The 27,848-nt window shown below is 52.4% G+C and overlaps 9 protein-coding genes across 9 annotated transcripts; 5 read left to right on the top strand and 4 right to left on the bottom strand.

Moving 5' to 3' along the window:
* Positions 1 to 1,478: 1,478 nt before the first annotated feature.
* NECHADRAFT_95283 (uncharacterized protein) lies at positions 1,479 to 5,654 on the bottom strand (the record flags this gene model as incomplete). Its single annotated transcript, XM_003046890.1, has 12 exons — positions 1,479 to 2,209; positions 2,259 to 2,651; positions 3,156 to 3,393; positions 3,463 to 3,671; positions 3,725 to 3,801; positions 3,859 to 4,026; positions 4,076 to 4,119; positions 4,235 to 4,564; positions 4,610 to 4,695; positions 4,733 to 5,115; positions 5,160 to 5,533; positions 5,592 to 5,654. 12 exons carry the CDS (start codon positions 5,652 to 5,654, stop codon positions 1,479 to 1,481), a joined length of 3,096 nt encoding a protein of 1,031 aa, XP_003046936.1.
* Positions 5,655 to 6,174: 520 nt separating this feature from the next.
* NECHADRAFT_83411 (uncharacterized protein) lies at positions 6,175 to 6,738 on the top strand (the record flags this gene model as incomplete). The annotated part of the gene is made up of 2 exons (XM_003047051.1): positions 6,175 to 6,190; positions 6,245 to 6,738. 2 exons carry the CDS (start codon positions 6,175 to 6,177, stop codon positions 6,736 to 6,738), a joined length of 510 nt encoding a protein of 169 aa, XP_003047097.1.
* A 91-nt stretch (positions 6,739 to 6,829) lies between these two features.
* Positions 6,830 to 7,865, bottom strand: NECHADRAFT_62572 (uncharacterized protein). Its single transcript, XM_003046889.1, has one exon. The coding sequence runs from the start codon at positions 7,779 to 7,781 to the stop codon at positions 6,978 to 6,980; it is 804 nt and encodes a 267-aa protein (XP_003046935.1). The 5' UTR covers positions 7,782 to 7,865; the 3' UTR covers positions 6,830 to 6,977.
* A 290-nt stretch (positions 7,866 to 8,155) lies between these two features.
* NECHADRAFT_46404 (uncharacterized protein) lies at positions 8,156 to 8,704 on the top strand (the record flags this gene model as incomplete). The annotated part of the gene is made up of 2 exons (XM_003047050.1): positions 8,156 to 8,482; positions 8,528 to 8,704. 2 exons carry the CDS (start codon positions 8,156 to 8,158, stop codon positions 8,702 to 8,704), a joined length of 504 nt encoding a protein of 167 aa, XP_003047096.1.
* A 495-nt stretch (positions 8,705 to 9,199) lies between these two features.
* On the bottom strand, positions 9,200 to 11,187 carry NECHADRAFT_95282 (uncharacterized protein; the record flags this gene model as incomplete). Its single annotated transcript, XM_003046888.1, has 7 exons — positions 9,200 to 9,534; positions 9,579 to 10,328; positions 10,374 to 10,638; positions 10,675 to 10,781; positions 10,853 to 10,973; positions 11,023 to 11,116; positions 11,171 to 11,187. The coding sequence occupies 7 exons, from the start codon at positions 11,185 to 11,187 to the stop codon at positions 9,200 to 9,202; spliced, it is 1,689 nt and encodes a 562-aa protein (XP_003046934.1).
* Positions 11,188 to 14,296: 3,109 nt separating this feature from the next.
* On the top strand, positions 14,297 to 15,760 carry NECHADRAFT_16667 (uncharacterized protein; the record flags this gene model as incomplete). The annotated part of the gene is made up of 4 exons (XM_003047049.1): positions 14,297 to 14,533; positions 14,720 to 14,843; positions 14,897 to 15,046; positions 15,114 to 15,760. Coding segments are annotated over 4 exons (1,158 nt in total), but the record flags the coding sequence as incomplete, so codon positions are not given.
* Positions 15,761 to 16,847: 1,087 nt separating this feature from the next.
* Positions 16,848 to 20,818, top strand: NECHADRAFT_46451 (uncharacterized protein; the record flags this gene model as incomplete). The annotated part of the gene is made up of 4 exons (XM_003047048.1): positions 16,848 to 17,093; positions 17,142 to 17,189; positions 17,237 to 19,335; positions 19,432 to 20,818. The coding sequence occupies 4 exons, from the start codon at positions 16,848 to 16,850 to the stop codon at positions 20,816 to 20,818; spliced, it is 3,780 nt and encodes a 1,259-aa protein (XP_003047094.1).
* A 1,486-nt stretch (positions 20,819 to 22,304) lies between these two features.
* NECHADRAFT_45969 (uncharacterized protein) lies at positions 22,305 to 22,842 on the bottom strand (the record flags this gene model as incomplete). The annotated part of the gene is made up of 3 exons (XM_003046887.1): positions 22,305 to 22,372; positions 22,513 to 22,615; positions 22,690 to 22,842. 3 exons carry the CDS (start codon positions 22,840 to 22,842, stop codon positions 22,305 to 22,307), a joined length of 324 nt encoding a protein of 107 aa, XP_003046933.1.
* A 3,225-nt stretch (positions 22,843 to 26,067) lies between these two features.
* Positions 26,068 to 27,047, top strand: NECHADRAFT_83404 (uncharacterized protein; the record flags this gene model as incomplete). The annotated part of the gene is made up of 2 exons (XM_003047047.1): positions 26,068 to 26,881; positions 27,001 to 27,047. 2 exons carry the CDS (start codon positions 26,068 to 26,070, stop codon positions 27,045 to 27,047), a joined length of 861 nt encoding a protein of 286 aa, XP_003047093.1.
* Positions 27,048 to 27,848: the final 801 nt, after the last annotated feature.

Here is a 27,848-nt window from a genome sequence, read left to right as displayed (position 1 = left end):
GTGTTTTGACTGTGCCATGAGTTTCCCTACTTTGAGCCGCGTAACAAGGAGAGTCCATCTCGCTGCCAACTTGTCGCTTGAGGGGGGTTAAAAATGCGGTGAAGAAAGTTGTCCATGTGTAACAGCAGACAGGATTCTGCCGTCATTACCTATTCAATGCATAATCCAACCGAGCCAGTCAGAAATGCAGCAAGGTGACACACCACAGAAGAGATCCTTGCGAGGCATCCTTTTGCACCAAAGAGAGGTGACTTACGCAGCTAGGGCCTTCTGAGTGATTGGCCTTGAACGAGGTACATACATGGAAGAGTGCCAGTACCTTGCCAAGTCCACCAAAGAGGGCAAAGACTCCGGGTGGGCGGTGCTTGGCCGGGCAGTGTGGACAAGTTCGGAGGCAAGAGGATCGCAAGTTGACGATGTTCAACAAGTCGACATGCAGACAAACAAAAGGAATAGGTTCAAAGGATGTCTCGAACTAGTATAAGTTATATCATGAAAAGCCTATTATATACTATAACATAGCTCATAGACTATATTCCGGGTCTACACTATGAGTTTCCCAACTTGTACCCATGCATTTGAGAGTCTACGCCCGTTTGATATGACGTATCGCAACCAACTCGTCCCTTGAGGGGGGTTAAAATTGCAGTGAAGAGCTCCACAGCACATAGCACAATGTCAGTCGTTGTGGAGTTGATAATTTAGTTAAGCTAGTTAGGAATGCAGCAATAGGGGCGAGTTGCACTTTAGCCCCAGCAGACGTGTCGAGGGCGCTTAGGCATGGCGTTTTCTGTGATTGATCTTGAACGAGGCACATACCGGACCACCTCCCTCTCGTCAAGTCCATGCGGAACGCAAAGGCCTTAAACTGACCGTATTTAGTTAGCCAAGCTGAAGGGATATCGAGATGGTACTCAAGGAGAAGTCATTTCAGGTTTCAAGCAAGAGAGGTTGTAGGCTGGCGTTGTTCAGCAAGCCAATATACAGACAAGCAAATGGAAGCAAATATTTGGCACGCCCATCTGGCTACTGGTTTCATATATTCCCAAAAACTACTAGCCTAAGCAAAAACGCGGCATTGTGCTTCGTATTTCGTAGTTGAGTCGCAATATAATACGCAGTATGGGAAAGAGACCCAGTGTAATATATTGCTTAGAAGGGCCCTTTTAAGTCCCATTTCAATTCTTACACTGAGAACAAGTTCGAGTATTCGTCAAATAGGGGGCTAAGTTGTTCTTAGGCAAGTTAGTACAATGAGTTGATAGCTGCACTATGTTGGATTACAAACAGTCCATGACATACGTTCGCTTGATCCCCTTTCTCTTCCACTTGTAGGTAATATTTGAGCAAACACACATACATCATTTGTGCTAAGAAAGTTAGACTTCATATACAGTTATTCCTAGATTCTACCCTTGTACCTCTTTTCCCACCAACACACGACCCAAAACGCCAACCTCGAATCCAATTCCAATACCTCACTTCTTCAAAAACTGCAAATTCACAGGCGTAATAGCCTCACCTCCCGACAACACAGCCATGATGTTTCTCATACTCAGCTCCTCAAACCCCTTGTGCGTGTCCACAGTTCCGCCAGCATTGTGACACGTGAGCATCACCCTACCCTGACGAGCCAACTCCAAAAGACCGGTGTGCATCTTGGGTTCTGTGGCGTGCACGTCTAGAGCTGCGCTAGAGATTTGGTTGTCTTGTAGGGCTGTTGTTAGGGCGTCTTCGTCTACCAGACTACCACGGGCGATGTTGACGAAGCGGGAGCCGCGCTTGAACAAGGGCAGGGTTTTGGCGTTTATCAGGGTTCCGTCTCCGGCGGGTGTGCAGAGAACAGCACAGTCTACTCGAGCTAGGAGACTGGCGAGTGTCTCGTGGTGTGTGGCTCTCAGGGGAGCTACGACATGTGCTGGCTTGGGGAGTACGTCGTAGTAGTGAATGTCCATTCCGAAACCGTGAAATGCGCGGGCTGCAATCTGCTGACCAATGTTGCCGAAGCCGATTAGACCAAGAGCCTGGTCTCGTAGGTTATACGACTGCAGTGTTGCGTCGCGGTGGTTGATCTGAAAGGCTTCCTCGTCGCCCGACATGGCTGCTGAGATACACCAGGGAAGAACACGGAATGTAGAGATGATGGCGGCAATGGCAAAGTCGGCTACTGCTTCGGCGGCTGCAAGACCAGAGTTGCAGTAGATGATTCCTTACATCCCATCAGCCACTCATTCACATATGGCTCATGTATAACTCACCTCGCTCGCCTAGGAGCTTCGTGTCTGCCCAGTCAAACCCAGCGCCTGCACTCGCAAACACCTTGACACTCTCAGGCAAAAGATCAATCAGTTCAGCATCCCAATTCCCCATCTCACCCCCAGTACCCCAAAAGGGACGGAAAATAGCCTGAAAGTCTCCCCATCGGCGCTCCTTGAGGGCCTTGATGAATGCCGGGCGGTCCCGCTCCTCGGCAGATGGCCTCACGAGCTCACACTGGCCGATGAAGCGGATGTATGTGTCCGGGTTATACTTGATGGGGTCTCCAATGTGCAGGACACGAGGCCTTGAGGTGGAAGAAGACATGGTGAGCTTGGTTTGGTAGGGTGAGCCGGGGTGGGAGAAGACGGGGACGGGAGGTGCTGGTGATGTGGCTCGCGGTGTAGAAGCCGGTACCGGCGTGTTTGTTGGTTCCGCCATGATGGGAGATGAGTGAGTTATATAGTGAGTAAGCGTAAGATTGATGAGGCACAGTTATAGCAAAAAGTCGAGAGAGTTGAAAGATTCAACTCCAGTTGTGGAAGTCAGGACAAGAGCCGAGCCGCAAGACAAGGTGTCCAGCTCAGCGATGGGCCTCAAGTGGATCGATGCTGCACAAAGACTCTCCACCTTGGTTGGGCACTCGACTTGTTTCTCCAAACAAAAAGTGACAGTGACCCCCACGGCCCGGGCCCCGGGCGCCGGTCCCTTTCAGCTTTTGAGGCTTGTTTTAACGGCGGGACCCTTGTAGAGGGGGACCGGGATAAGCGCCGGGTTTTATAGATGAAGGTGTGTGTGTTTGTTTAGTTGAGACTAGACCAATTGTGTTGTCTGTCAACTAGCTTTATAGTAGAATTGATAGCCTCGAAATAGCATCAAAGAGTCAATACAAGCACAACCTCTCAAATATCCGCCATCATGCCAGCAACACAAAAGCGGGGAGCATCTTCCCCCCGCATGACCCGGCCCCGGACTTCTCTTAACCGGCCGCATCCATCGTCCGGGGACCCCAAACACTTTACGAACTGTATGCCATCGTACAATAATCTCGTGTGGGGGAGGCAAGGGGCCTTTCATCTGGGGGGAAGAAAAATTTCCTGTCGACGCCCGCTGCAGCTGACCGCTGACCGCTCCCGCCTGGTGGTGTGACGTTGGGGGCGAGCATATATCTCAAAGCTCATCCGATAGGCTAGGAGGTTGAGGCACAGGCTTGGGATATCTGCCGTTCCTGAGAGTGTCGGCTGGAAAGGCGAATCGGCCGGTTTCTACCCTTGTTTGGACATGTGCTTTCTCCAATGCTTGCCTGACGAGTTGGATAATGTCCGTGTCGCTTCCTTGAGGTCCAATGACGGAGACGCATACAGTCTGATACTCTGTTCTTCCACTAATACGGGACTCGTAAGGGACCTGGGTAACTACAAGCCTACATCAGTACCATTCCGGCAATATTGATCAAACTATAACTCACAAGGAACTGCCAGATGCGGCACCCCCAAGATGGAAGCCAGGATCTCAGGCCCGACTCCTTCATAGATGGTTGGTGGACTAAATCTCCCGTCAGCCAAGACCACTGCAAAACAAAAAAAAAGCAACTATACATACGCCACAGCTTCATCCCGATGCTCAACCCGAGACGACTTGCCACACGGGAGGACGAGGATAGCGTCGGCGTTGGGGGTCATGATGTTTTCGTGGAACCATTGCCGGTATATCTTGAGCCGTTTGAGGTCTTTTCGGTGTTCCGTCTCCGTTGTTGCTTTGCATTTATCCCTGGGTAGTGGTGAGTTGCGTTGAGTGTCAAAAGGGGATATGAACGGACCAGAAGAATTGCGGCGTGGATTCGGCGAAGGGTTCTTTTTGGGTCTTTTGCCGGTATTCGTGTCGAAACTTGTCGAAAGCGTGGAAATACTCATAACACCATGATCGAAAAGATGCCTAAAATGTTAGAAAGTTGATATACTCTGGGGTAAATACTCACATTTCTCATGTATGCCTGCATGCCCTCATCCGAGGCGTCGTCTGGAGGGTTCTCAGCCCAGGCTGCACCAATATCGATGTTTTGGACTGCGACCCCCAGGAGTTCCTCTAAGGCCGCCATAAAACTATTGATAGCTTCTTGTTGCGTTTCGTCGACTGATGCCAGATCAACAGGGTAAAGGATCCTCTTTAGAGACCTAGGCTGCTGTGTGTGTTGGTCAAGAGTCTTGGCCGCGAGATCGAGCAGATCCTCTAGGCTCCGGCCAACCAGCCTGGCATTGTCAAAGCTGCAACCGTCAGTTGTGTTGCGTAGTTTGAGGTGCCCATTTACCTGGAGGTGTTCCATATATCATCAATGGAAAGGCCACCTCGAGACGTGACAATCGAATAGATCCCACCATCGGGTACAATCATCCCGTCTACTATTGTCAGTCCCAGCTCTCTCAGGTATGAACAAACATACTGTCAACACCAATACTATGCTGCAACCATTCGTAACCAATCGAAGCAGCCGCAGCTCCAACAGAACCAGCTTTCAGCCTCTCATACCCATCACCTCGTGCACTCCATGGAGCCTGCTCATCAATCCACTCCGCTCCACTACCAAACTGAGACGTCTTGGTCTTCCCAACGAGAACAGCACCAAAATCCAGCAGCTTTCGTGCATACTCAGCTGTTGTATCTGAAGGATTCCTGTAGAGAGACTTCCATGCACGGCTAGAGAATGTAGTATGGGTGCCTTTGAGGGAAATCGTGTCGCTGATGGAGATGCGGATACCGGAGAGGGGTTTCCGGGGAGAAGGCCGAGGATGGTAGAGATGCGAGGGAACGGGTATTGCCTGCGAGTCGCCTTGAAGAGATGAAGACGTGAGAGGTTGGAATCTAGAAGATGTCAGCAAAATACAGACTCTATTGATACAACGTACTCATCAGGCTGGTATAGATCGTCAGGTATCACACCAAAAGTAAAAGCCCCAAACTCGTCATCATAAAGCCGCCATGCCTGATGGAGGTTGGGCCCGTGTAAAAAGTATGGCCCAGATGGGAGCTCTGCCATGTCTTCGAGTGCCGTTACCTGATCCAGATGATAGACCTGTCGGCCGGTGATGGTCGTATTGACAACATCGTTATCGCTACCTTCTGGCTTTTCCACTAGGATAGATCCAAATTCAGAGTTGAATACGTCGTCATAAGACTCAAAAAGCCGCAATATTCCTTCAAGGTCGCCAAAGACCTCATCGGTTGTGAGCAGAGTGATTGGGATGATGGCATCCGAGTTGATGGTTTCTTGGATGGATCCCTGACACATATCAGCATGGTTTTGAGGGACTGGGCGCCAAGTTGAGTCATGTATTTACCAGTTTCTGGGGGTGAATTAGATACTGGAGCCCAGCGACGAGACATATGGTGAAGGGCAACATTGTTACCACCTTTGTCTACCTAGGCAGCAAAAACGGTCAAGGGTAGGGCTCGGAGCTATCTCGAAAGGGCATTTTCATTATAGATTTCAGCAATCCACTTGTCAAGGTTAAAATAGTCGCGCAAATTTTTAGAACAGTAGTGAAAGCGGCGCAAATAGGTAGTGATGAGATGTGTTGTTGATGGAGGCAGGTTGTGAGACGTGAGTGGTAGCCCAGGAAACCATCAATACGGGCTATCCAGATAGTACCAAGGGTCAATACCGATGACATGAAATACATTCAGTAGCTGAAATTGAGTTATAATACACCATGATATTCATTCAAAATTTAGTTCAAAATTCTCTTTAAATCCTTACTTTGTTCAAGCGGTTGTCGCATGCACCCTCGGTGAGCTCGGTCAGTCTCGGTCAGCATTTCTTATCTTTGTGGGGTATCAAAATTTCCAATCCTCCACCCCCACCAAACCCGACAGTTACTGATTCAACATCACAACCTTTTCAAACTCCAAACCACAGTCAAAATGGCCAAGAAGAGAGGTACTTTACGCACTCTAACTCTAACGGAAGAAAACATGTGCTAACAGTTGCCAGCACCCTCTATTCACTCCCGCGCCGCCCGTCGCGCAACGTCCCCAAGCATCGACGCCGACAAGTCTCTAAAAGACGTCAAACCTCCTCCTCGCAGCGCTCCTCACCGCCCCTCCGTCCTCGCCGCCCAGCACTCTGCCGGCGTTTCGAAAAAGTCCAAGCGAAAGACGGCCATGTCGGCCAAGGCTCGTCGACGCCACGAAAAGGGTCTCGAGATGGCTGAGGCTGTGATTGAGCGCACAAAGAGCAAGGTTGAGAAGAGTAAAGGAAGGGGGAGGAATATTCATCTTAGGAGTAAGGCTTGGGAGGAGATTAACAAGGTTGCTGCTACTGAGGGAGAGGTTGAGGGGGATGAGGTCGAGAAGCGCAACGGGGGTGTTGAGTTGGATGAGGATATGGGTGGTGCTGATGAGGAGACTCTGACGGCGCCTGTGGTACCAGATGCTGCGCCGGCTGCAGTACCTCTCCCCGTGGACGACGACGACGAGATCCTATGAGGACAACGACATGCTATCACGACAGCTGGGACATGGGTTCTGGAGTTTAGGTGTGCAAAATTGGGTTCCTCAAATATGGTCCTAGAACGACCTCATGAACTGTCTTTTCTTTCTATTTTTCAAGCTTATAGACTTATCATCTGGTCAGAGATACCCAGATATAGATACTAGTGATACAATCAAACTTGCGAGTTTCACTCACAAATTCTTAAACCTCCCAATTCATACAGTTCAAGAACCTATTTGGCCTTGCCTTCAACAAACAATCGTAGTGTTTTTCCCACATCTCCGCTCTGAGCCTTGTACTCCCTCGCGCCAACCTCTTCAATCCCCTTCTTGATCTTGGCCAGCACGTCAGCTGCAGCCGCCTCGTCGACTCTCTTCTGCGACTTCTTCTTGTACCCGAGAATGACCTCGATCTTCATCCCCTTGCTGAGGAACTGCTCCAGCTGCCGCACCTTTGTCGACAGGTCGTGCTCTCCGATACCCCAGCTGAGCTCGAGCTCCTTGTTCTTTGGGGTTGTCTGCTTGGACACGCGTGCTCTCTCCTTCTTCTCGCGCATACGCTCGTACTCTTCCTTCTTGTTGACAACCTTGCATACGGCGTACTGCACGGGCTTGTTCTCCTTGCGGTCGGCGGGGACGTAGGGCTGAATCATGCGGAGGGACTCGGAGGGGTCGATGCGGCTCATGACGTTCCTTGTGAGCAGGGGACCGTCAAAGTTTCCATTGTCAAAGACCATGATCTTGGGGTCCGTAATCTCAAAGTCCTGCGGGAGACGGTCGCGGCCAGACTTGACAAAGTCCTGCTGGGTCATGTACCGACGGTCGAAGCCTCGCTCATCAGGGTCGACGAGTGTGGGCTCGGAGGCGCGCACAGCTTTCAATTGAGCAGGAGAAGCTGAGAAGAGACGGGTCTGACGAATTGGCGAGAGTGTCGCTCCAGCTGCTGGGAGGAGCTGGCGGGTGAGGGCTTCATGCGGGGAGACAAAGACCCGGTAGAGAGCTCTACGGGAGCTCTGAAGGCACGAGAAGCTGCTCATGATTACGGCAGCACTTGAACGTGCAAGGAGTGTGATTGCACAGTCGAAAAAGAGTGTGTATCTCTGGCAATGGCCTTGTTCAAGGGACCGATCACGGAGTGTACCAAGACTGACTGATGCTCGCCCTTGTCTTGGGATTGAAGATGCACTGGGCGGTTGGATTCGGCAGAAACGTCACTGCGGGGCACAGCAGACACCACTGCCAATCATTTGCGTAGAAGCTCACGAGACCCTTCAATCTGAGCTCTTAGACATGGTAAATCTCAACACCAACCGGTCGAGTCGCATACTCTCGCGACCCCGTGTAAATGGCTTCATAGCTAATACTCAAATTCATCACATAAAGGGCCCCCGTCGGGGTATCCTCCCCCCCAATGGCCTTTCACTTTGCGCGCCGTCCGGTGCGTGCGACGGTATCCTTTGTCAAGGCAGCCTGTCTCGTCCACCTCGGTATCACCTACGGCTACACCATCAGTCCAGCTCAAGGTCCTTCTATGCTTCCGACCTTTACCGTTGACGGCGATTGGATTCTATGTGACCATACCCGTCGCTATGGCCGTGGAGTCTCTGTCGGAGATCTTGTCGTCTACCGCATTCCCGTCTTTACCAACCAATGGGGTGTTAAACGAGTAACGGGCATGCCGGGTGATTACGTCTCCGTAGGGACACCGGGAGATCCAGGTGAAGAGTTGATGATCCAGGTACTTGCAACCTCCCCTCAAGCCTCTTCACTACTAACTTTCTAGGTCCCTGAAGGCCACTGCTGGATCACAGGGGATAACCTCCCTGCTTCTCGAGACTCGAGGCATTTCGGCCCCTTGCCTTTAGCTCTCGTCGCTGGTACCACCATAGCCAAGGTCCTACCATGGAACGAGCGAAAATGGATCATGAATGGGCTTGAAACCCCTCCAGAATTAGACTAAACCTCAAACTACTTCTCAATTTCTCCTTATCATCTAGAATCCATGTATAATAATGCAAGTCGTCTTCTTATCTGGGTATAGAAACTTCTCTCCCTGTCTAATTACAACTGCTCTCCCGTCTCTCGCTTCCACTTCGTCTTCCTCCCCAATCACTCATCCTGCGGAGCCATATCCGCCACATACGCGTCGTCAAAAGTACAAAGAGAATAAAAGCCCTAGCCCTCCTGCATCTGTCCCATCACCCTCCCACCCTTCCCTACATCGTGCCCGTCAAACACTGCGGTTGGACGTGTTAAAGAAACAGAATGATAAAACAAGCCCGGTAAATGGGTCATGCCAACCCTATAAAGAAACGATCCACCCCCGAGAACCAAACATCATTCTTGAAGGTACAAGACGCCGTACACCGTTCCGTCCCGCCGTGCCTTGCTGAACCCCCGTAAACGCTTTCGCTTTTGACATGAGAAAAGAAACATCTACCTCCACGACTACACATCAGCCCTCGATATGAGCCTTGGACATGCTCTGTCCCAAGAGCTCCAGACAGCGCTGAGCCAGGTTGACGACTTCGCCCTCGTCCTCATCCTCGAATTCGTCGCTGGGCTCGATCTGACGGTTTGCAATGTTTCGAATGTGCTCGATAATATCCTCGGCCTTACCGATGAGCCCAATCAAAGTCTTGTCCTCAGATTCGAACAGCTGGAGTAGAGTCCAGACAGCAATGTGCTGGAAAGTCGCGTCGCCAGACTGAAGGAACCGGCAGAGATATCCGTGAATTCCACCCTGAGGCTCCGTCCAGTTCTGCACAAAGATGGAGTAATCACCAACTACTATTGTTAGTCATCGTCAAAATGGCATCTTGTCTGTCACTAACCTTTAGAGGAGAGGTTGCCTAGCGCAGCAGCGCTGTTGCCTTGAACCTCGATGCTCGGCGAATGCGTCAGCGGGATCAAAACAGCGCACACTCCCAGGTTCAGCAGATGAGACTTGAGGTCATCACTAAGGGCAAGGACTGCAATAGCAGCCGTCATCTCAGACTGAACAGTAACCGGGACATCCAGAACCAGCTGTTTGCACTTTTGCACAGCACCAGCATCCAAAACGAGAGCCTTGTTGCGATCAGAGCTGGCAGCCAAGTTTCGGAGAGTTGAGATGGCGTGGCACTGAATCTCTTCGTTATCGGTTGATCCAAGAAGATCGACGAGGGGTTTAAGGAAGTTGGTTTCGATAATAGGAGACTCGTTCATAGGGTGGATCGAGATATTTCGTATACAGGCGACAGCGGACAGAATGAGCGGCAGATAAGATGACTGTAGGAGACGGAGAAGCGGGTGAAGACCGTTGGCTCGGACAATATCAAGCTGGTATTTTTCGTCCGAGGCAAGGTTTCGAAGAGCAAGGGCAGCCTGGCACTGGACCTTGGGGGATGTCGAATCCATGAGGTTAACCAATGACTGAACCAGCTTGGGCTCAGTCTGTGCCAGCTTCCGTCGGTTGCTTGCGTCGACAGCAATGTTGCTGAGAGCTGTGGTACAGTAGTACTGGACATCAACGTCGGGCGAGGAGAGAAGCTGAACCAACACTGGGATAGCTCCAGCGTTGACCAACTGTTGTCGGTTCTCGTCTATGTTCGTTAGCAACACCCCTTCACTCAGGCATTACAACATACCCGAATGTGTCATGTTGAGGAGAGCGCCTGTCGCGTTCCGCTGAACTCGCATATCCCGGGACTTGGCCAACCTCGTCAACGGACCCAGAGCACCGGAGCGGGCAATCTTGGCCTTGTTCTCCTCGTGGGTAGCCAGATTCGTGATACATCCCACAGCATTGCACTGGACCTCGACATTGGGAGACATCATCTGGCGAATCAACGGGGTCAAACCACCGCGTTGTACAATAAGAACCTTGTTCTCGGCTACAGCACATGTCAGTTGCTGAAAGGTCGGTCAGCTTAGAAACATACTGTCTACGGCCAGGTTCCCTAGGGCGGCGCTGGCTGCTCGTTGGACTTCGATATCGGGACTCTGGAGGAGGAAGAGAATTGGTTCGAGGGTATCGCGGTCGACCTCACGAACATCTAGAATGGCATCAGTATGCTGCACGTGGCACGTCGTGGCTGAGCATCAGTCTCGACAACCATCCACATACCTCGTTCGGTGATCTCGGCGAATGTCAAGCTAGCACTACGTTGAAGGTCGATGTTTTCAGAAAAGACCAAGGTGCTCAAGGCACGAAGGGGTTCGCCGGAGAAGAAGTCGGTCTCGCCGCGCTGGCATCTAGTCAGTATGACATCAGGAGAAGGACTGGTGGGTATTCACGTTTTCGAGGTACTGGAGCAGGTCGGCCACAGCCTCCCGCTCACTGTCGGCAAGGACGGGTTCGTACAGGCCATCGCGGGACCGTCCTAGGCAGCTGTCAGACAGGCATCGTCATGGGACGTGATGGAGCATACCTCCGCAGCAAGACGAGCTGCAGATACCCATGGCCTCTACAAAGGGCACAAAGCCTCTCGTATCGTCCCTCGGTAGGTCTCGATGTCGGCGAGGTCAACGGCGTCAGGTAGCTGTCGAAGCTTTAGAGAATCGCTGATGATGCAGTTGTTGACGAAGCGAGATGCCACTGTCGGAAATAACGTCACGGCAACGCGGACCGGACAAGATTCGAATACGACGATCGGGGGGCTCGGTTGGCGGGTTGAAGAAGGATCCGGAGGCAGAGGCCCCAAGTCGGAGAGGAGGAGTCAAAGGCGCGAAGGACGGTCAAGGCCAATTAACGGCGCGACGACAAGAGTCAAGGGAGGCCGAGTCGGGGATGGAGGAGGGAAATTTGGATGGCGGACACAGAAGTGAGAGATGAATTCGAGGGGAGTTGATCTGGGCCTTGCAGTTGGTTGGCGTTGGCGAGGGAAAGAATGGAGAATCAAGAGACGCGCGCCAGGAAGAAGCAAGGTGGGCAGGCAATGCAGACAGGATGGACAGGCGACTGGCCGGGCAGGGCCTGCTAGAGAGCTCCAGGCCCAAGTGAAAGCAAGCTGTTTGGGCAGGTGAGGCAAGTAAAGGTCCAGGAAGGTACCCTGAAAGTCCAGTGCACAGTCAGGCAGGTACGAGAACCCAAAGAGAGTTACTTGGTGGGTACAAGCTCAAGCTGTCCCGGCGCGTGCCCCATCAAGTAACTACAGGGATTTCCGAGGTCGTTGCAGTGACCTCACTAGAGGGTCATTCAAGATAGAGGGTCCACCGCAGGGACGCTATGGCGGTAGACGTGCGCTGTTGTTTTGCGTCTCTAGTGCCCTGGAGATGGCCGCCGTAGTGGACCACCGGGCAGGGGACGCAGGTTGCTGTCGAGGGGGTACCTAAAGAAGCACACATGCTGCTATGCGGTTGCAGGTACCTGTCGGACAGACGGTGCTTGTGTGGGTCGTCCAAAGAGCTGGGGCCATCCTGGAATCCCTCCTCTGACCCAATCTCTGTCATTCCAACGCCTCATTTTTCAGGATATTCGCATGCAGAGCGAGCGGTCCATGTTGAACACCTGTATCCTGACGGATCGTCGCTGTTGATACTTCAAAGAGCTTACAACACTTGCCAAGACCTCTATCACATCTATGTATGGGAATCCTGGGATGCCTTGGAGGCCAACCAACATGATCATCAACTGGCGGCAGATGCGTTTGAGGTTGAGTTGGCTCGGGTAATGCTGCCTCAAGAATAGTGCAGCTAATGGTGCTGGGGAAGTATCACAACCCAAACAAACAAAGCACGAACAAAGCACGGAGGGCATCCAATCTAATATGGTGCTCTTGCTTGCAAATGGATAGCTAAGCATGGATGCAGAATACATGGAAGAATGACCCAACACATTGACTACATATTATGAACCTACCCAACTCGATTTGTCATGGAGGTCATCAATATTGCTTTTGGATGCTGTGATGAATCCCCTGCGACGGTCTGCACCGCATTCAACTGAACTGCAGGAGCTGCCGATCTACCCTGCACCAACACGTTGACAGCTCGTGATGGTGGGTTGTGGTGCCGGACTCGGTCGATTGTCATGACTGACTCGCCTATCTCGGATTCCCATAGAATATGAGATGGATTAGAGTATCGGAGTATCAGCTCATGCCAGACAATGTCAAACCAATGTTGAGAGCTAGCCGCCATCCATCAACAACCCAACACAACTGGTTTAAAAACGTGGCAGCCCCAATGTCACCTTTGGAATGACATTTGAGACTTTTGCCTGTTGTCCAATTCGCCAGGAGGAAGAATTCGGAGAGCAACCAACAAAACACGACCTCAAAATGGCTGCAATGTCAGACATGAGGCGTCAAACTTGGCGATCCCTCCTTGGTAGAGCTCCTAGACCGACTCCCCTAGCGAGTCGAATGCAACAGACGTTGAGGGATTTTGGTGTCATGGTAATAAATGATAAAATAAACTCACTCGAGCCATGACGGACGATAATGGTACCGACGGTTGAGAAGAACCGTCTGCAGACGCCTTTAAACAGACCAAGTCGTGCGAGCCGGAATCGAAGTTGACCAATCCCTGGACGGAGAAATGAGCGGCAAAAGGACGTTTAAAGCACCAAGGGCATGCCAAGACGCAAGAGCTCATCGTCGATCCCTCCATGACGCCCTCGTCCGTACAGTATCCGCAGTTAGCATGTGGATGCCAGGGTCTGCTTAGCCGTAGAAAGCATGTTGGGCGAATTGTCTGTCGAGGTGGTTCTCTTATCAGAAATCATGAGCGAGGCCGACCCGAGTCCGGGGCGATTGCGATTGCTAATAAGAGGTGTATGGCAGAGGCAGCAGAGATCCATCCATCCATTGGAGCCCAGAGGGAGACGTCAGAGGCCAGCCGTTACGTTTGGGTTGGGCTTTGCCCTCGTACTTATTCCCTCCATGTTCCCAGTTCTTGTTGGACAGACTTTCTAACCCAACTTCTTAATAATATGGAAGTCTTGTAGGTAACTTGCACTTACGCCCCCCTTCCCATCTCATCCTCTAGCTGTGGTGGCACAAACTTGGCTACATCACCTCACTCTCCATACTAACCTCTGCCTCCTCAACCTCACTTGAGGCGGTGATGCGTCGCAACTTAGCGCACGTATTTGGCCCTTGACCAGAACACAGCAATCTCCCCCTTGCCATCACCTCCGAATTGACCACCACAGAGACAAAGGTGCGCGACGGCGACGGTTTACTGCGGCGACGTTGTGCAACACCAGGAAACAGGGGCTCTGCTTGGAATGGAGGGAAATATAGAAACCGAACCCGCGCGCGGGCATGATTCCCTCGAGGGAGGCGACAAATTGAACGATGCCCAGACGCGAGACCGGGTGCAGATCCAAATCGACGCGGTTGAAGACGACCCGGCCAAGGCCCATGTGCAGTCGTGGATCAAGGATCAGATCGAGACTCAGCCTCAGCAGCCTCCGCCCGAGCCTCAAATCATCGAACCCGCGGCCGATGAGGCCGAAGCCGACGGCGACGGAGAGGGTGACGATGAGGTGCCCCGCGCCGGCGCCAACCCCAATGATGGTGCTGCAGCGACAGACACGACAGGCACAGGCGCAGGCGCAGGCGCAGCAGCACCTACAGCTACAGAACCCCCCATCGCTGTGACTCCAACAGCTCCCGGGCGGACGCGGACTAGCCCCTCTACAGAAACCTCCACCTCCACCACCGCCGTTGGCCATGGCCTCGTCCCTCAGTTTGTCGCTCCGTCATCCTACCTCCGACCAAGGACTTCCAACCGGAGCGCAATGGCGCCCACCGAGCCCAAGCCCCCGAGTCCGCTGGACAGAGACCAGTTGCAGGGTCTGGTATGTGCCCGTATTCCTCGCTCGTGCCCTTGCCCAGATAAGGGAGGCTGTCTCGTGTCGTGGACCTGAGCCAAGTCTTTTTCCGTCTGCCCGTTCCGTTGCGCTCGCCGGGTGGCATCACCCACCGCGGGGCTGTCGCCGGAGCCTTCTCCGTCCTCACAGGTTAGGAGACTGATGCTTTGATAGAATGCTATTCGTGATTTCCTCAAGGTCCGCACTAGCTACGATGTCTTGCCTCTCTCGTTCCGCCTCATCGTCCTCGATACGGACCTACGCATCAAGAAGAGTATCGGCATCCTGACCCAGAACTGTGCGTCGCCCGATACCCAACGTGCGTGTCCATGCTGAACAGGTCAACAACAGCTATCGTATCAGCTCCCCTATGGGACTCCAAGATCTCCCGTTTCGCCGGTATCCTTACGAGCACCGATTTTATCAATCTGATTCAATACTACTGCCAGTTTCCCGACGAGATTAGCAAGCTCGATCAGTTCCGCTTGAGCAGTCTGCGAGGTCGGTCCGAACTCGCCCGTTCACATCGCGGGCCTAGATATGTACGGCGTCGCTAACATGAGTGTAGACATTGAAAAGGCCATCGGCGCAATCCCTATCGAGACCGTATCGGTCCATCCCTCGAAGCCACTGTTCGAAGCATGCCGTCGCATGCTCAAGACGCGCGCCCGGCGTATTCCCCTCATAGACGTCGACAGCGAGACGGGTAAGGAGATGGTTGTCTCGGTCATTACGCAGTACCGTATCCTCAAGTTCATTGCCGTCAACAACGAGCACAATACGGTCTTGCTGAAGAAGACGGTTCGCGATATCGGTCTGGGCACCTATGGAGGAAGCATTGTCACTGCCCGCATGAGCAGCTCTGTGCTCCAAGTTGTCCACCTTATGGTTGACCGCAACATCAGCTGCGTCCCCATTGTTGATGCGGAAAACCGGGTGCTCAACGTATTCGAGGCGGTTGATGTTATCCCTTGTGTCAAGGGCAGCAACTATGACGACCTGGACGGCTCAGTGGGCGAGGCGCTATGCAAGAGGTCGGACGACAGCCCTGGCATCTACACGTGCAACGAGCAGGACCGGCTAGACTCGATCTTTGACACGATCCGCAAGAGCAGAGTGCACCGTCTGATCGTGGTGGACGACGACAACAAGCTCAAGGGTATCATCTCTCTGTCGGACATTCTCAAGTATGTGTTGCTGTACGGGGTGGAGGACACGACCAACTGGCTCTGATTTGACGACCTGCATGAGCATGACATGTCTATGCTGAAGACGACGATCAAGCCAACGACTGCATGTTATCCACGACTGGGAGACGCCTGTTTGATGTGCGACGAAGTCGGGATAGGGAAGCATATAACGGCGCAAGGGGAACCATGTGGATGGAATGAATACCATGGATGGATGGTGCTGCATGGTGGATATGGATTTCTTACTACTTATCTACCTTACCTATAGACTTGCAGGCGACCACGATACGGCCTGATGCACGTGCCATGAGAGGCCGAGAGGTTAGGGTTGGTTCATGCGAGCTCAAGTGTGTCGCAATAATGGAACCTTGGCTTGGTTGGGGCCTCATGATGGATGGAGGATGCCATCTGAGGGGTACAGGACTGGTCAGGTGGTGGGATTGAGCTGGAGCTGAGTGAGCGAGTGACGGACGGTACCTAACGGGCCGTCGATAGATCTGTCTTCGGGTGGCTGCATTTTGACGACCTACGCCTCTTCTTTTTATATCTCGAACCTAACATCGTCATGACTGATCTGACCTGATTTATCAGCTTCCAGAAGCCATCAAGAGAAGCCCAAATCATCATCAACTCGCAACCGTTCAGTTCGTGCACGTCAGTGTCTTGTACCTCGCCTGCCGCTCATCGTCTGTGGCTCGTCTCTCGCCTTGTGCTCCCTCCAATCCCCCATCGTCGTCTGCCGGTATTTCTTGGTTTTTTATCGCTGACGTCGTCTGCCCTTTTTTTACACTCTTTACTGCTCGCAACTGCTGGCAATAGACTGTCAAGCCACTGGCAGCAGCTGCACCCATATTTGAAGCTATTGCTATTGTTCTTTCGCTATTGTCGGCGCCTTCCCAATTCTATTCGCAATGAAGCTGCCATTACTTCGAGCTCCGCATCGCCGCTGTGACACATGAGCCTGCCTCTTTCGTCCGTCCCTCAACACCAACTGACCTGTCCCTGTCCCTGTTTCTCTGCGCGCATCGAGACGCGATATCTTAATACAGCTACGCCCAATCTTCAGCTTTAGCCGCATATTACTTGTGTTGGATCCCTTATCTTGGCCACCCATGGATCAGCCTTCCCCAGATTCTCGGGGCTGTGACTCTCCTCCAGATGCTCCCCGGACGCTATTGATGCCGTCAAGGAGTGTTCGGTCTCTTCAAGGTCCCATATCCCGGACGGATCGAGGGCCGACATTACATACCAGCAGGACTTGGACGACGAGCAGTGGCGATCATGGTATCATGAGTGATACAGACGAATGGGAAGACCGCGCATCGTTTGTCCAAGAGTACAATCGCCTCGCGACCAAGGTGAGGAGCTTTTCTATATGGGGCTATCAACATGCCTGACGACCATAGCACGGAGTAAGGATCTTGGTCATTGAGGACTTTGACTTTCGGAATCCTGTAAGTCTTGATCCCCTGATTGCTCCTCAGGACTGACAACAATTCAGACAAACCAGCCTACAAGTCCTCGCAAACCATCATGGCTCAGGCGCATCCTACGGTCCGTCTCTAGCCAGCCTACGTCGATGAAGGCACCGGTACATCAACTTCCCCGTCACAAGCGAAGCGTCTCGGATTTTGCCCACAGTTTGCTACACCGCAACGAGTCCCCCAAAAGGCTTGACCTCCAGACAATGGTGCGAATCTGCGGCAAGAGTACGCTCTATCTCCCGTCCGAGTACGCCCCGTCTGCTCTCATCCTACCGACTAGCATCCGTGCTACTGCGCATTACCTCTCTCAAAATGTTCCGACGCGGGGAATCTTTCGCATTCCGGGATCCGTTCGGGTTGTCAATACCCTATACGACTATTACTGTTGCATAGAACATGGCAATGCTGGCATCACGGGCACTGTCCGATGCCCTACCCTGCCAACGCATGTTCATGCCTCTGTCAACGATGTCGCTTCAACCTTTAAGCGTCTTCTCTCGGTCATACCTGGCGGCATCCTTGGGTCACTGTCTCTCTTTGATGCCTTTGTTGCTGTCAATTCCCAACTCCAAGGAGATCCTGAGCTCACTCGCACGAAACAGTCCAGGGTACGGGCACGACTCATTGCCCTGGCCGTCGCAACAGTTGAGTCGCAGTTTCGAAGAGAGCTCATCTGTGCTGTATTTGGGTTACTCAGCTTGGTTGGACGACACGCCGAGACTACGCCAAGGGAGGATGAATCAGGACGCCCACTCCCGACTACAGACTTGATGGGATACAATGCGCTTGGCATCGTCTTTGGGCCATTGTTATTGGGAGATATGTTGGAACACTACACCATGAAACTGGCCGCCCCGAAATCAGGACTATTGGTGCTTCCCCTGAGATCCCCGAAACTTCACAAAGACCGTCGCAGGGGGAGGACGTCCGAGACCAAGGACTTTCGCCCTCCTACGGTAGACAAGATCCACATTGCAAATACCATTGCAGAGATGCTCATCTCCAACTGGCGGGATGTGGTGCGGCAGATGAAGTCTCTGGACATTCATCGACAAGAAGACTTGCCAAACCCTGGTCGGCAACACGAGTCTTTGCCATCATCTCAGTCCAACTTTGTCCTCGCCAAACCTCAAGGCTGGGACCAGACCTGGAGCAGCGGACATGAAGAGATACCTAGAGAGGGAAGTCCAAGTTTGGCAACGCCGACGCCCGGAGTATCAAGACAACGGTCGAGGAGCCACAGCAGTCCAAGATCGACGAGACTTGTTACGCGACCCAGTGTGGGTATACTCAGTCCAACTGTCGAAGAGACCAGCCCAGACGATGGCAATTCTCGAGATGCACAGAGCCTGACCAGGCGCCCTGTCTCTGGTAAGGGGAAAGATGGCACGCCTTGCCGTCGACCTGGACAAGTCAACACCTCGCCGAGACCAGAATCCATGCCACCTCTTATGCAGAGAGCCGGCTCTACTAGATCTAGAGAGACTGGGGAGACCCTAGCAGATGTTCTGAGTGGCAAGCTGGAGGAGTCGACACTGCTGGGCTTCTCAAGAAGGTCTAGCTTGCCTTCTCGCCTGCAATCGAAGCAAAGACCAGATCCAACGAATGCCTCCAAATCCAAGCCACCCAAAGCAACCAAGGACGTTCCCATCGAGCGAAAGAACGCGATACGAAGGAAGAAGAACCCAGCAAAAGATAAACATCGAAAGAAGTCTGGCTATCAACCAGTTGCTGTCGAGTGGCCAGACACAACTACCGAATCATCAACAGCGACAGACTTTCGCGACTCTCAATCTATTCATCTAGAGATCTCAGAACAAGAGGCCCTAGAGGCAGCGATTAAGGCTCATGCCGAGGAGATGAAGCAGTTGGAGGCATTGGATGCAGCAGAGCATCAAAGAAACCCTGTTAGCGGCCACCACACCGAGAGGCAAGGACTTCCGGACATCAAGATGGAAGAGCCCATTCAGAACGGCGAGAACAATTATTTTGCTTCAAATGTGGTTACACAACGAGACAGCAAAGCACCTGCGGATCATGCTTCCCTTGTACCAACGCCAAGGGAGTTTTACTCGCCGATGCAAACACCTCTCAGTCTAACCGAAGAGAATGTTTCGTGTCACGGGGTGTCTTCTCCCGAGGTTCTTAGAGCGGCCTAGAGTGCCTTTCCAGGAACACCGGGGGGAGGATTGCCCAAGATTCACGAATCAAGCATCTCCACCCAGGCCCAGGACACTGGTGAGTTGGATGAAGGTATTCGAGATGTTCAACACCAAGCAGACTATTCTGGCAAACCACCAGAGGAAATACCTCTGCCGGACTCTCCTTCATGGGTTTCTCTTATCCCCAAGAGACAGCCTCTGACGTCCCTGCGACGGTGTGCATCTGAAGCGGCCAACAAACCACGGAACGTCAAAGCCATAGCTGCTAGGTTTGAAGGTGGCACATGCTCTACTGATTCATCGCCACCGAGAACAAAGTCTGAAGGCATGGCACACAGCTTTATACCTCGCTTTTCACAACAATCTCCTGCCAAGGCCCTGCGCCATTCAAGCTCAGGTTCAACATTGGGACGGCACAGTCTGCCTAATATCTCGACACCAAACAACTCCCAACACCCGTCTGAAAGCCCCAGCATTCGCGACTACGAGTTGAGAGCCTCCATTGGTGAAAAGGCAGCCCTCAGGGCACTCCAACTTCAACAGTCTGAACATTCTGCAATGTTGGCGAACCGTCAGACAATTCCACCCAGGAAGCCTGTGCCGGGAGACAACGCACCCGAGATTTCCCTGCAGAACCCGCCAAGTTTGGGGACCATGATCCCACACCCTGAGCAACCCCCTATTGCTCACCATCTCAACCTTGTCCGGCCTTCATCATCGTCATCTAACCTCCAAGATGGCCAATCCACCTCCAGGAGCACTCATGATAGTTCAACCCTCATCTCACGACCCGGAAGTGCAACAACTCTGCTTGCACAGATCCGAACCCTTCAACGCCAGTTGCACCAAAAGACAGAAGAGACACTTCACCTAAGAAGACAACTCGAGGTTCAAGAAGATGCTGACGTGGGAACACTAAGTCAACAACTGAGAGAGGCGAAAAGGGAGGCACAGATGTGGAAGGAGAGGGCAGAAGCTGCAGAACGAAGGATCAAGGTGTTTGAACGATTCACAGCTCGACTTAGGGGTATTCAGGAGGCGGCCACTGTAATAGAGCCACACGACTTGAGTGACGACGCGATCGACACGGATCACGAGGATGAATCGAGAGAGGGACAGACATTGGGAAGAAGAACTACGAGGTACGAAAGTGACGGTTCTAGGAGAACAGAGGATGCTGGCGTTGTCACGGCCCGAATTCGCAAGTGTTTGCATGGTCCGGGAAAGACGGATGGCGCTCCGGACAGTCCTCCGTTGTCTGAGGCTAGACAGGCCCAGAACGTTTCTAACAGAGCGGCAAAGGATATCAACCAAAGTGCCGTTGAGATTTGGATGGCGGCACAGGAACTATTGCATTTCGAAGAGGAACAAGGGCAACGTTTGACACAGGATGGGAGGCAGCCAATCGAGGGAGATATCTTATTGGAGGGAGTTTAAGGCGCAGGAAGGGTCTAGATCCATTGAGTTGGTCATGAGCCCCTGGTGGCGACGGCTATAGCAAGCACATTTTGATTATTCACATTAGTCTAGAGCTTCAAGGTTAGGAGGTGGCGAGGTGTATGGATATCAAGACTTGGGACCAAGTATCGCGATCGGGCAAATTGATAATCTTTTTCATTCATCATAATGCAGGGCCTGCAATGGTTGTCGTCTGTTCGGGCACTCGTACATGTAGAAGCCGACCCTCACTGTGTATATACATGGAGACGTCTTTGTGACAGGCCCCTTGTGGGTATTTGAAATCTCGATCCCCTTTCTGCATTTACCGGTCCCAAATGCCATGCCAAAGAATCGACTTTGATAACCCATTTGTTGATTCCAAACTGGACCCTTAATTCTTCAGTGCGCATGACCGGCAATGATTGGTTTTCGAGTGTCGATCCCTCCTAGAATCGTTTTTGCCTCGACGCGGGGTCCTGTCAAATTCGAGAGACAAGAGAGAACAGTGCATACTGTGTCGTGTTTACTGATAAAATCTTCCCGATCCCCAGTATACCAGGTGGCAAATGGGACTGAGACGGGGAGCATGCTATGATCTCATGTCAGGCGGTCTCTTAATTCGCCACCTCCCTGCATCGTCTCTGCCCATTGTCACATGAATTCGCCCGATTCCTTCGACAACGGAGTCGAGCAGCGCAGAGTCTGGGTCGTCGAGATTCGGAGTTGTCGTCGAGGGGCCGGCGGGGAACCGGTGGGCAGCCGGACGGGGGTGGCGTCGCGGGGAGAGAAGTGGAATTGCGGGGACTGGCGCCGGGTAAGAGGTCCGGAAAGGGTCGTCTCGTGGCTGTGTCATGGGCGGGGAGGGGAGGAGGCTTGGAGATGACATTGACTGAGGGGATAGAGGAGCCACGGGGGTGTAGGGCTGAGCGGAGGGTATAGACTGAGAGCTTTGGTGGGAGTTTTGCTGGTAACTTTGTTGTGAGGTTTGTTGACTCTGATTCGACTGCGTAGTAAAGGCGGATGTCTGCGATCTGTCTGTCGAATACGATGGATAGCCGTCATCTTCTGGAGGGGAGGGGAGGGACTGTAAGAGGGGTTGTGGCGGCGTTGGAGTTGGTGTTCGAGATATGTATGATGGAGAGGGGCTAGGAGATCGAGATTCAAGGCTGCGGCCAAGAATCCTGTCGGAGCTCGAAGTTGTAAAGGACATTGATGTGGATGGTCTGCTGTATCCATTCGTCGTCCGCTGCAATCTCTGGGCAGCGGCATACGCCTCACGGGCAGGTCTAGAAGATCTGATAGTAGAGGTTGAGGGGGAGCCAGGGGAGATGGTGTTTGAATTTGCGTTTTGTTCATCGTAAGAAGCTTCTTGTTGGTGGGAGGGGGAGGAGAGAGTCCTAGACTCTTCAGGGGAGGTCCAGACCATGGCTACACGGGGGGTGTAAGCCTGTGACTGGGCAGGGCCATGATCTGGTTGCCCAAGTCAATTCCCAACAAATATGGAAGAATGTCGATGTGTAGCCTCGACGACTGAGGAGTAAAGGCCAAAGTCTACAGTATGCCAGTTAGTTACAAGAGCTTTCATATAGAATGTCACACTGAGGCATGAAGGAAGGTGTCAAGGTACACATGCGTTAAGCGCAGCTGAGAAGCGCGCAACGGTCATGGTGACGACAGATGATGGTACTTACCCACACTATTCCCCAGATCCCGGGACGTCAAAACTTTGATCGTCAGGTCCGGGTTGACCTTTCCAATGACCTGAACAGAGTTTCCATTGGCGAGATGCGCATCCTGGAGTGTTTGTAAGCTTTCCATGTCGAGGTTACATTGCTGCCGGGAGGCTGATAACGGATTGCTCAACGTACCCTGTTCAGCAACACAGTGACCGTGCCGTCCGAGTCCAGAGTCGCCTGGTCACCCCGGAGCTGCGTGACTTTGCCAACGAGCATGATAACTCGACCGACAAAGTTGTCGAGGTATGGTGCGGTGATGCGCGGGGTGGACATTTGTTCAGCCATGTTTGCGTTTGGTTTTCGCCTGCGAAGAACGGATATGAAGAGAAAAGTAACAAGAGCGCGAGAAGAGCCCGAGGGAGTGGCTCTACACGTTTGGCCGAGAAGAAGACGAGAGAGGCGGGCGATGAAGTGCGCGGGCGTCAAGGAAAGTGATGAGGCTGCTGGCGATAACCGCGGGCGGGGCAGAGCGCGTTTGAGGATATCGCGAGGTCACGTGGCGTGAAAGCATGAGAGAGTGCTATCAGGTGACTGTGCACGTGCTGCTGCTGTACCTCCTGGAGCATCCTGATGCTCCAACACAGACAGCTCCATTCAACACATGATCTTCAAGCATCAAGCATCACTTCAACCTCCAGATCTGATCTGTACGAATCTCGCAAATATGAGCCTGCCATGGATGACCTGGTACTTGCCTGTTGCGGCATGAGCATCTCACCGGAGCGCCGACCGTCTCCCCCGAAGGCCGGCTCGAGCTAATTCCCCGATAATCCCGCTAGCCAAGCCATGTCAGCCGCTGGATAAACCTGTTTTTCCTGTGTTCCCTGTTTTCTTTGCAGACTTTTCCATTGTGTCTTTCCAGCATTACCTTCCTGGCGTCGCTTCAACTGGACCCGCACCAGGTGCAGAGAGTCCCCGGAGCAAACACTCCGGATCAAAACCTCCGGGGCCTGATTGAGCGCGATCAACCATTTTCCACGACAAACAATTGGAAATTTTCTTGCTGAAAAGCTGGAGCATCTATAACGATGCAACAAGAGGCGTGTGTGTACGAAATTGCCCGCGAACAGGTGGCTCTGATTGCCCCCCTGGTTCCATTAGCCACAGATGAGAAACGGTCAGGGACAGCAAACCCGGCTCACTCAAGGGTGCCACCACCCTAGGAGGAAGTTGGATGGACCCTGAAAACGGTTTTTTTTTTGCATCTGTCTGAGAAGCATCTGATGACCCTCTTGCAGTTCAGTGGTCAGTCTGCATGAAAGGCTGCCCCGGGCGATCGTTACTCGTTGCGTCTGTTGGAAACCTGCCAATTGAAGATCGACCGCTCATATTTCTCAGTCGGCGAGAAAACTATCGCACCGCGGTAACACAAGGAGAATTTTCTCATGGGTATGACGGCAGGCAGAATTCTTTTCGGAAACCCACCTCTCAGATGGCAAAGATTTATCGCCCAGCTGTCAACTTTTTTCTGGAGAATCACATCATTGTGCATACTATGGAATTCTTGGCGACCGTGTCCAAGAGTTGGAATCGCACATGAAACTGCGCCGCAAAAGGACCCTGAATGCGCTTGATCGCCTTGATGCCGAGCCCTCGACTCCTCACTTGATTCGAGCTTGTGCCTGGATGGAAGAATTTCAGCACAAGTCAAAAACACACTGTCCGAGTTACCCAGGACCTCCCTGCCTGGGAATATGTACCCCTCATCAGGATAACCATCCGGGACGCCGGACAGGAGGACATCTTGAACCGAAGCGCCGTTTAAGACGGGGCCGAACATGTTGAACGCCACAGCTGAAGGGCCGTATCCCGAGGATGTAACCACACCCTCAACTCTGAGCCGCGTATGGGCGGCGAGTCTGAGAGCCCAGTCTCTCCCGCACTGTCCAAAGGCTTTTTGCTCCGGCTAACCATTGGTCGGCCTCCAGGAACCAACACCTCCACGGAGGAGGTCCGTTCTGAGTTACTGGCTAGAAATGCAGACGCAGTGCATTTGGTGAAGATACCGCCAGAGATGAATTGCTACACTACAGTAAACATTCAGCTGCGGTTGTCTTTCTTCGGCCGGCCAAGCTTTAGCGTCGACACCTTTCCGTCATGAGCACCAAGCTCGCCATCATCTAGCTAGACCATCACCTCGTTTCCACTTCTCCTCTGCAGACAGAGACGGGATGACATTCCCTTAGCGTACCGCCACTCTCGAAGCTGACATCTTCAGCCAACTCTACTTGGCGTATCGCGGCTTGTTCCTCGCCGTACTGTACAGTGCAGTGATTGCTGCGCTCCGCTTGCCATTCGCCGACAAAGAAGTCAACAAAGCGGGGCATCCGGCCTTCAAAGTCACTTGCAACGTTCCACATTCAACTCCCACTGTCGTTTATAGAGTACATCCACCACACCCTGGATCATTTCCAGAAGCTCTCCCCATCAATTGCGAATGATAGTCCCTGGAAATATCCCGTTTGCAGACCTCACTGGTTGACTCGACTGTACATCCTGCTCTACTGTGCCTTGGACCGCCACCCCCTCACCTTTACTCCTTCGACCCCGGGTTGTTACTGTAAAGAGTCAACCGATACATCCTTACAGTCCGCCCACTGATCTCCAAGACTAGAGACCAGTGACGCAAGCACCCGTTACTAATGGTCGCATTCCGCGTGAACATCATATAACCGTCGACTTGTTACATCAGTCCCAGCTTGTGGATCAATTATACTCGCCTCTACCCAGCAACATCGATCGAGAACAGATCCTCTTTCCGAGTTCGTGGCTTAGCCGTGTGGCTTCAGTTAATCATATCTTTAAGTCTATCTTTCCAATAAATCTTCAGTTGTTGGCGATTGGCTGTGTGGCGGACGTCTACGGCCTCTCCGGACGAATAATCGAACAGAAGCAACAAGTACGAAACGAGGCAAATTCGCCTCCAACTGACTGAACACTTGACCGTTCTATTCAAGGCGCCTGTGCCTGGAATCGACTATTTCGTCGGTCATCGGAGGTGTCTCCTTGAGCCGGATCGGTTTCTCCGCTGGCGCTGGCCCTGGTTCAGCCTGGTTGGCTTCTGTGGCCTTCCTCCACCCTCTCAAGTTGCGACACAACCCTTCCTCTTCATTCTTTTCTCTTGGCCTTTCAGCAACGGGTTCTAGGCCCAAACTCGGCCAATATCTCGGGGAATAAATCGACAATATCGCCCCTCTTAGGTTGACAACTTTGCCACCCGTTCCTGGATTCTACCCTTCTAAGCTGGTCGCTCAGCCAGTATCGAAACCCGCCACACGCCCCTCCCTATCCGTCTCTTGTGTCCTCGACCCAAACCGGCACCGCGAAGCTCGATCGAGAACTGTATCTGTGCCTGAGACAACATCAGCTTGACATCGTTTAAGAGATCTGCCGCGATAGTCTCGCGCCCTCTGAACGTAGAAAGTCAAACCTCGGCCCTTGGGGTCTAGGCTACCACACCAGGAACAGTACGTTGAACGGGCCTTTCAGACGAGTCCCAGGACAGTCAACATGAACAGCAGCAACAGCTTTGCAGACGAGTCCACCCAGTTCGGCAACAACTACATGTTGGCTGCCACGGGCGACGCGAACATCGACCCCATGCTCAACGCGTGCACGACCGAGGACCCGATCCCACCCTCCAGGCCCATGGGTACTCAATTCATGATGAATCCTGCCATGTGGAATCCAGCTCTGAATAACCCAGTTGGCTTCTTCCCCCCTGAGCTGTCGACGGTGGTACCGACGACCTCCACGGGTAGCCCGAGACCCCCGACCGAGGCGCAGTCATCGCCTGGAACCATATCAAGCGAACCAGTTTTCGAGACATCACGTACCTCGAGCAAGTCTTCTATACCATCTATCAACTCGATAGCGAGCGAGACGAATACCAAGACTCGAAAGAGCACGAGGAGCACCAACTCGCACCGTCGACGAGCATCAGCCGCATCTCCGCCACGTCGACCAGCTGCAAAAGAACCAGTTGTCGAAGAAGAGGAAGAGGAGGAAGATATGGACGACCACCAGTCGTCGAAAAGGAGCAAGTTTTTGAAGCGCAACAGGATAGCAGCGTCCAAGTGCCGACAGAAGAAAAAGGAGTGGGTGAACAACTTGGAGGAGACGAGATCTGAACTGGAGCATCAACACTCGACCCTCCAGACAGAATACAACGATCTTCTTGGAGAAGTGAGCAAGATGAAGAACCAACTGATGCAGCATGCTGGTTGCAACGACTCCAACATCAACCAGTGGATAGAGAATGAGGCAAGAAAGTTTGTTCAACGGACGGCAGCCGAGTACCACACGGGCCAGGCGCACTGTAGTGGTATTAACTACTGCCACCATCACAGTCGTCGGAGTTCTAGTGGCGAGTCATGACCTTTCCAGACTTGGAGGACAATGCTAACTGTGTTCCAGTCATGACGACTATACCGAAATCGACAGAGTCGGAGATCAACTACGACCACATGCCCGACGATATGTTGGATTAAGAGCCATGGACAACACGAGTCGACGATGTAATATGAAAAATGCTGCGCACTTGCTTCAAGCTCGACAATCAAGCAGCCAGGGGTTGAGGTGGAACAAGACAACTATCTTGGTTACTTGACTCTGCCCCACCAGATACGATCAACATGTCGATCACGAGTTGAGCATCTATGTTTCTTTGATTTTCCCAAGCAGCGCCTGATGCCAGGGCAAATCAATGGGAGCAGAAGCAGAAGATGAGCACATGTCCTTCTAAACGGGCCACGAACGACGATACTATAGAGGATACTGGACAAGAGGGGGACAAGACGGAATACCCTGTCAAAACGGAGTTGGGCAGCGGACAGATTTCTGAATGAAATTCTGCCTAGGGAATTTCTGCTGCATGGCGTTTTATACCCTTGGCGACTTCGCTGGAAGATGATTGTCAAGCACGAGTATGAAAGGATGAGCATGAAGATTGGGAAAGGGGGTAAGGTGTGTTTGTGATGGATTATGACTTGATGCTTTCACGAATTTTTGAGTTTGATTTGACATGATTTGCGTGGGGGTGCTATCTGCCACGACAGGTGGCCAACGGGCCTCATATGGAGCTTATTTCTTGACATGACTGAGTTGAAGGGGGAATCAGGGCTACACTGAAGAGAGGCAAGGAGACTGGGGAAGAGTCTCGTCTTTGAATCAATACTCCAAGGCATAGGGCAGATGTGTAGTATGTGGCGAGTGTACAAACAGTCTCGAATATTCAACAAAGGAAAAAGCTCCAACTTTGGAATAGGTCTAACCTTGCCATGCATTGTCAT

This window comes from Fusarium vanettenii, assembly GCF_000151355.1.
Source record: "Fusarium vanettenii 77-13-4 chromosome 8 genomic scaffold NECHAsca_17_chr8_1_0, whole genome shotgun sequence".
In the NCBI taxonomy this organism is placed as follows: Eukaryota; Fungi; Ascomycota; class Sordariomycetes; order Hypocreales; family Nectriaceae; genus Fusarium; species Fusarium vanettenii.
This window is presented reverse-complemented; position numbering and strand designations above follow the sequence as displayed.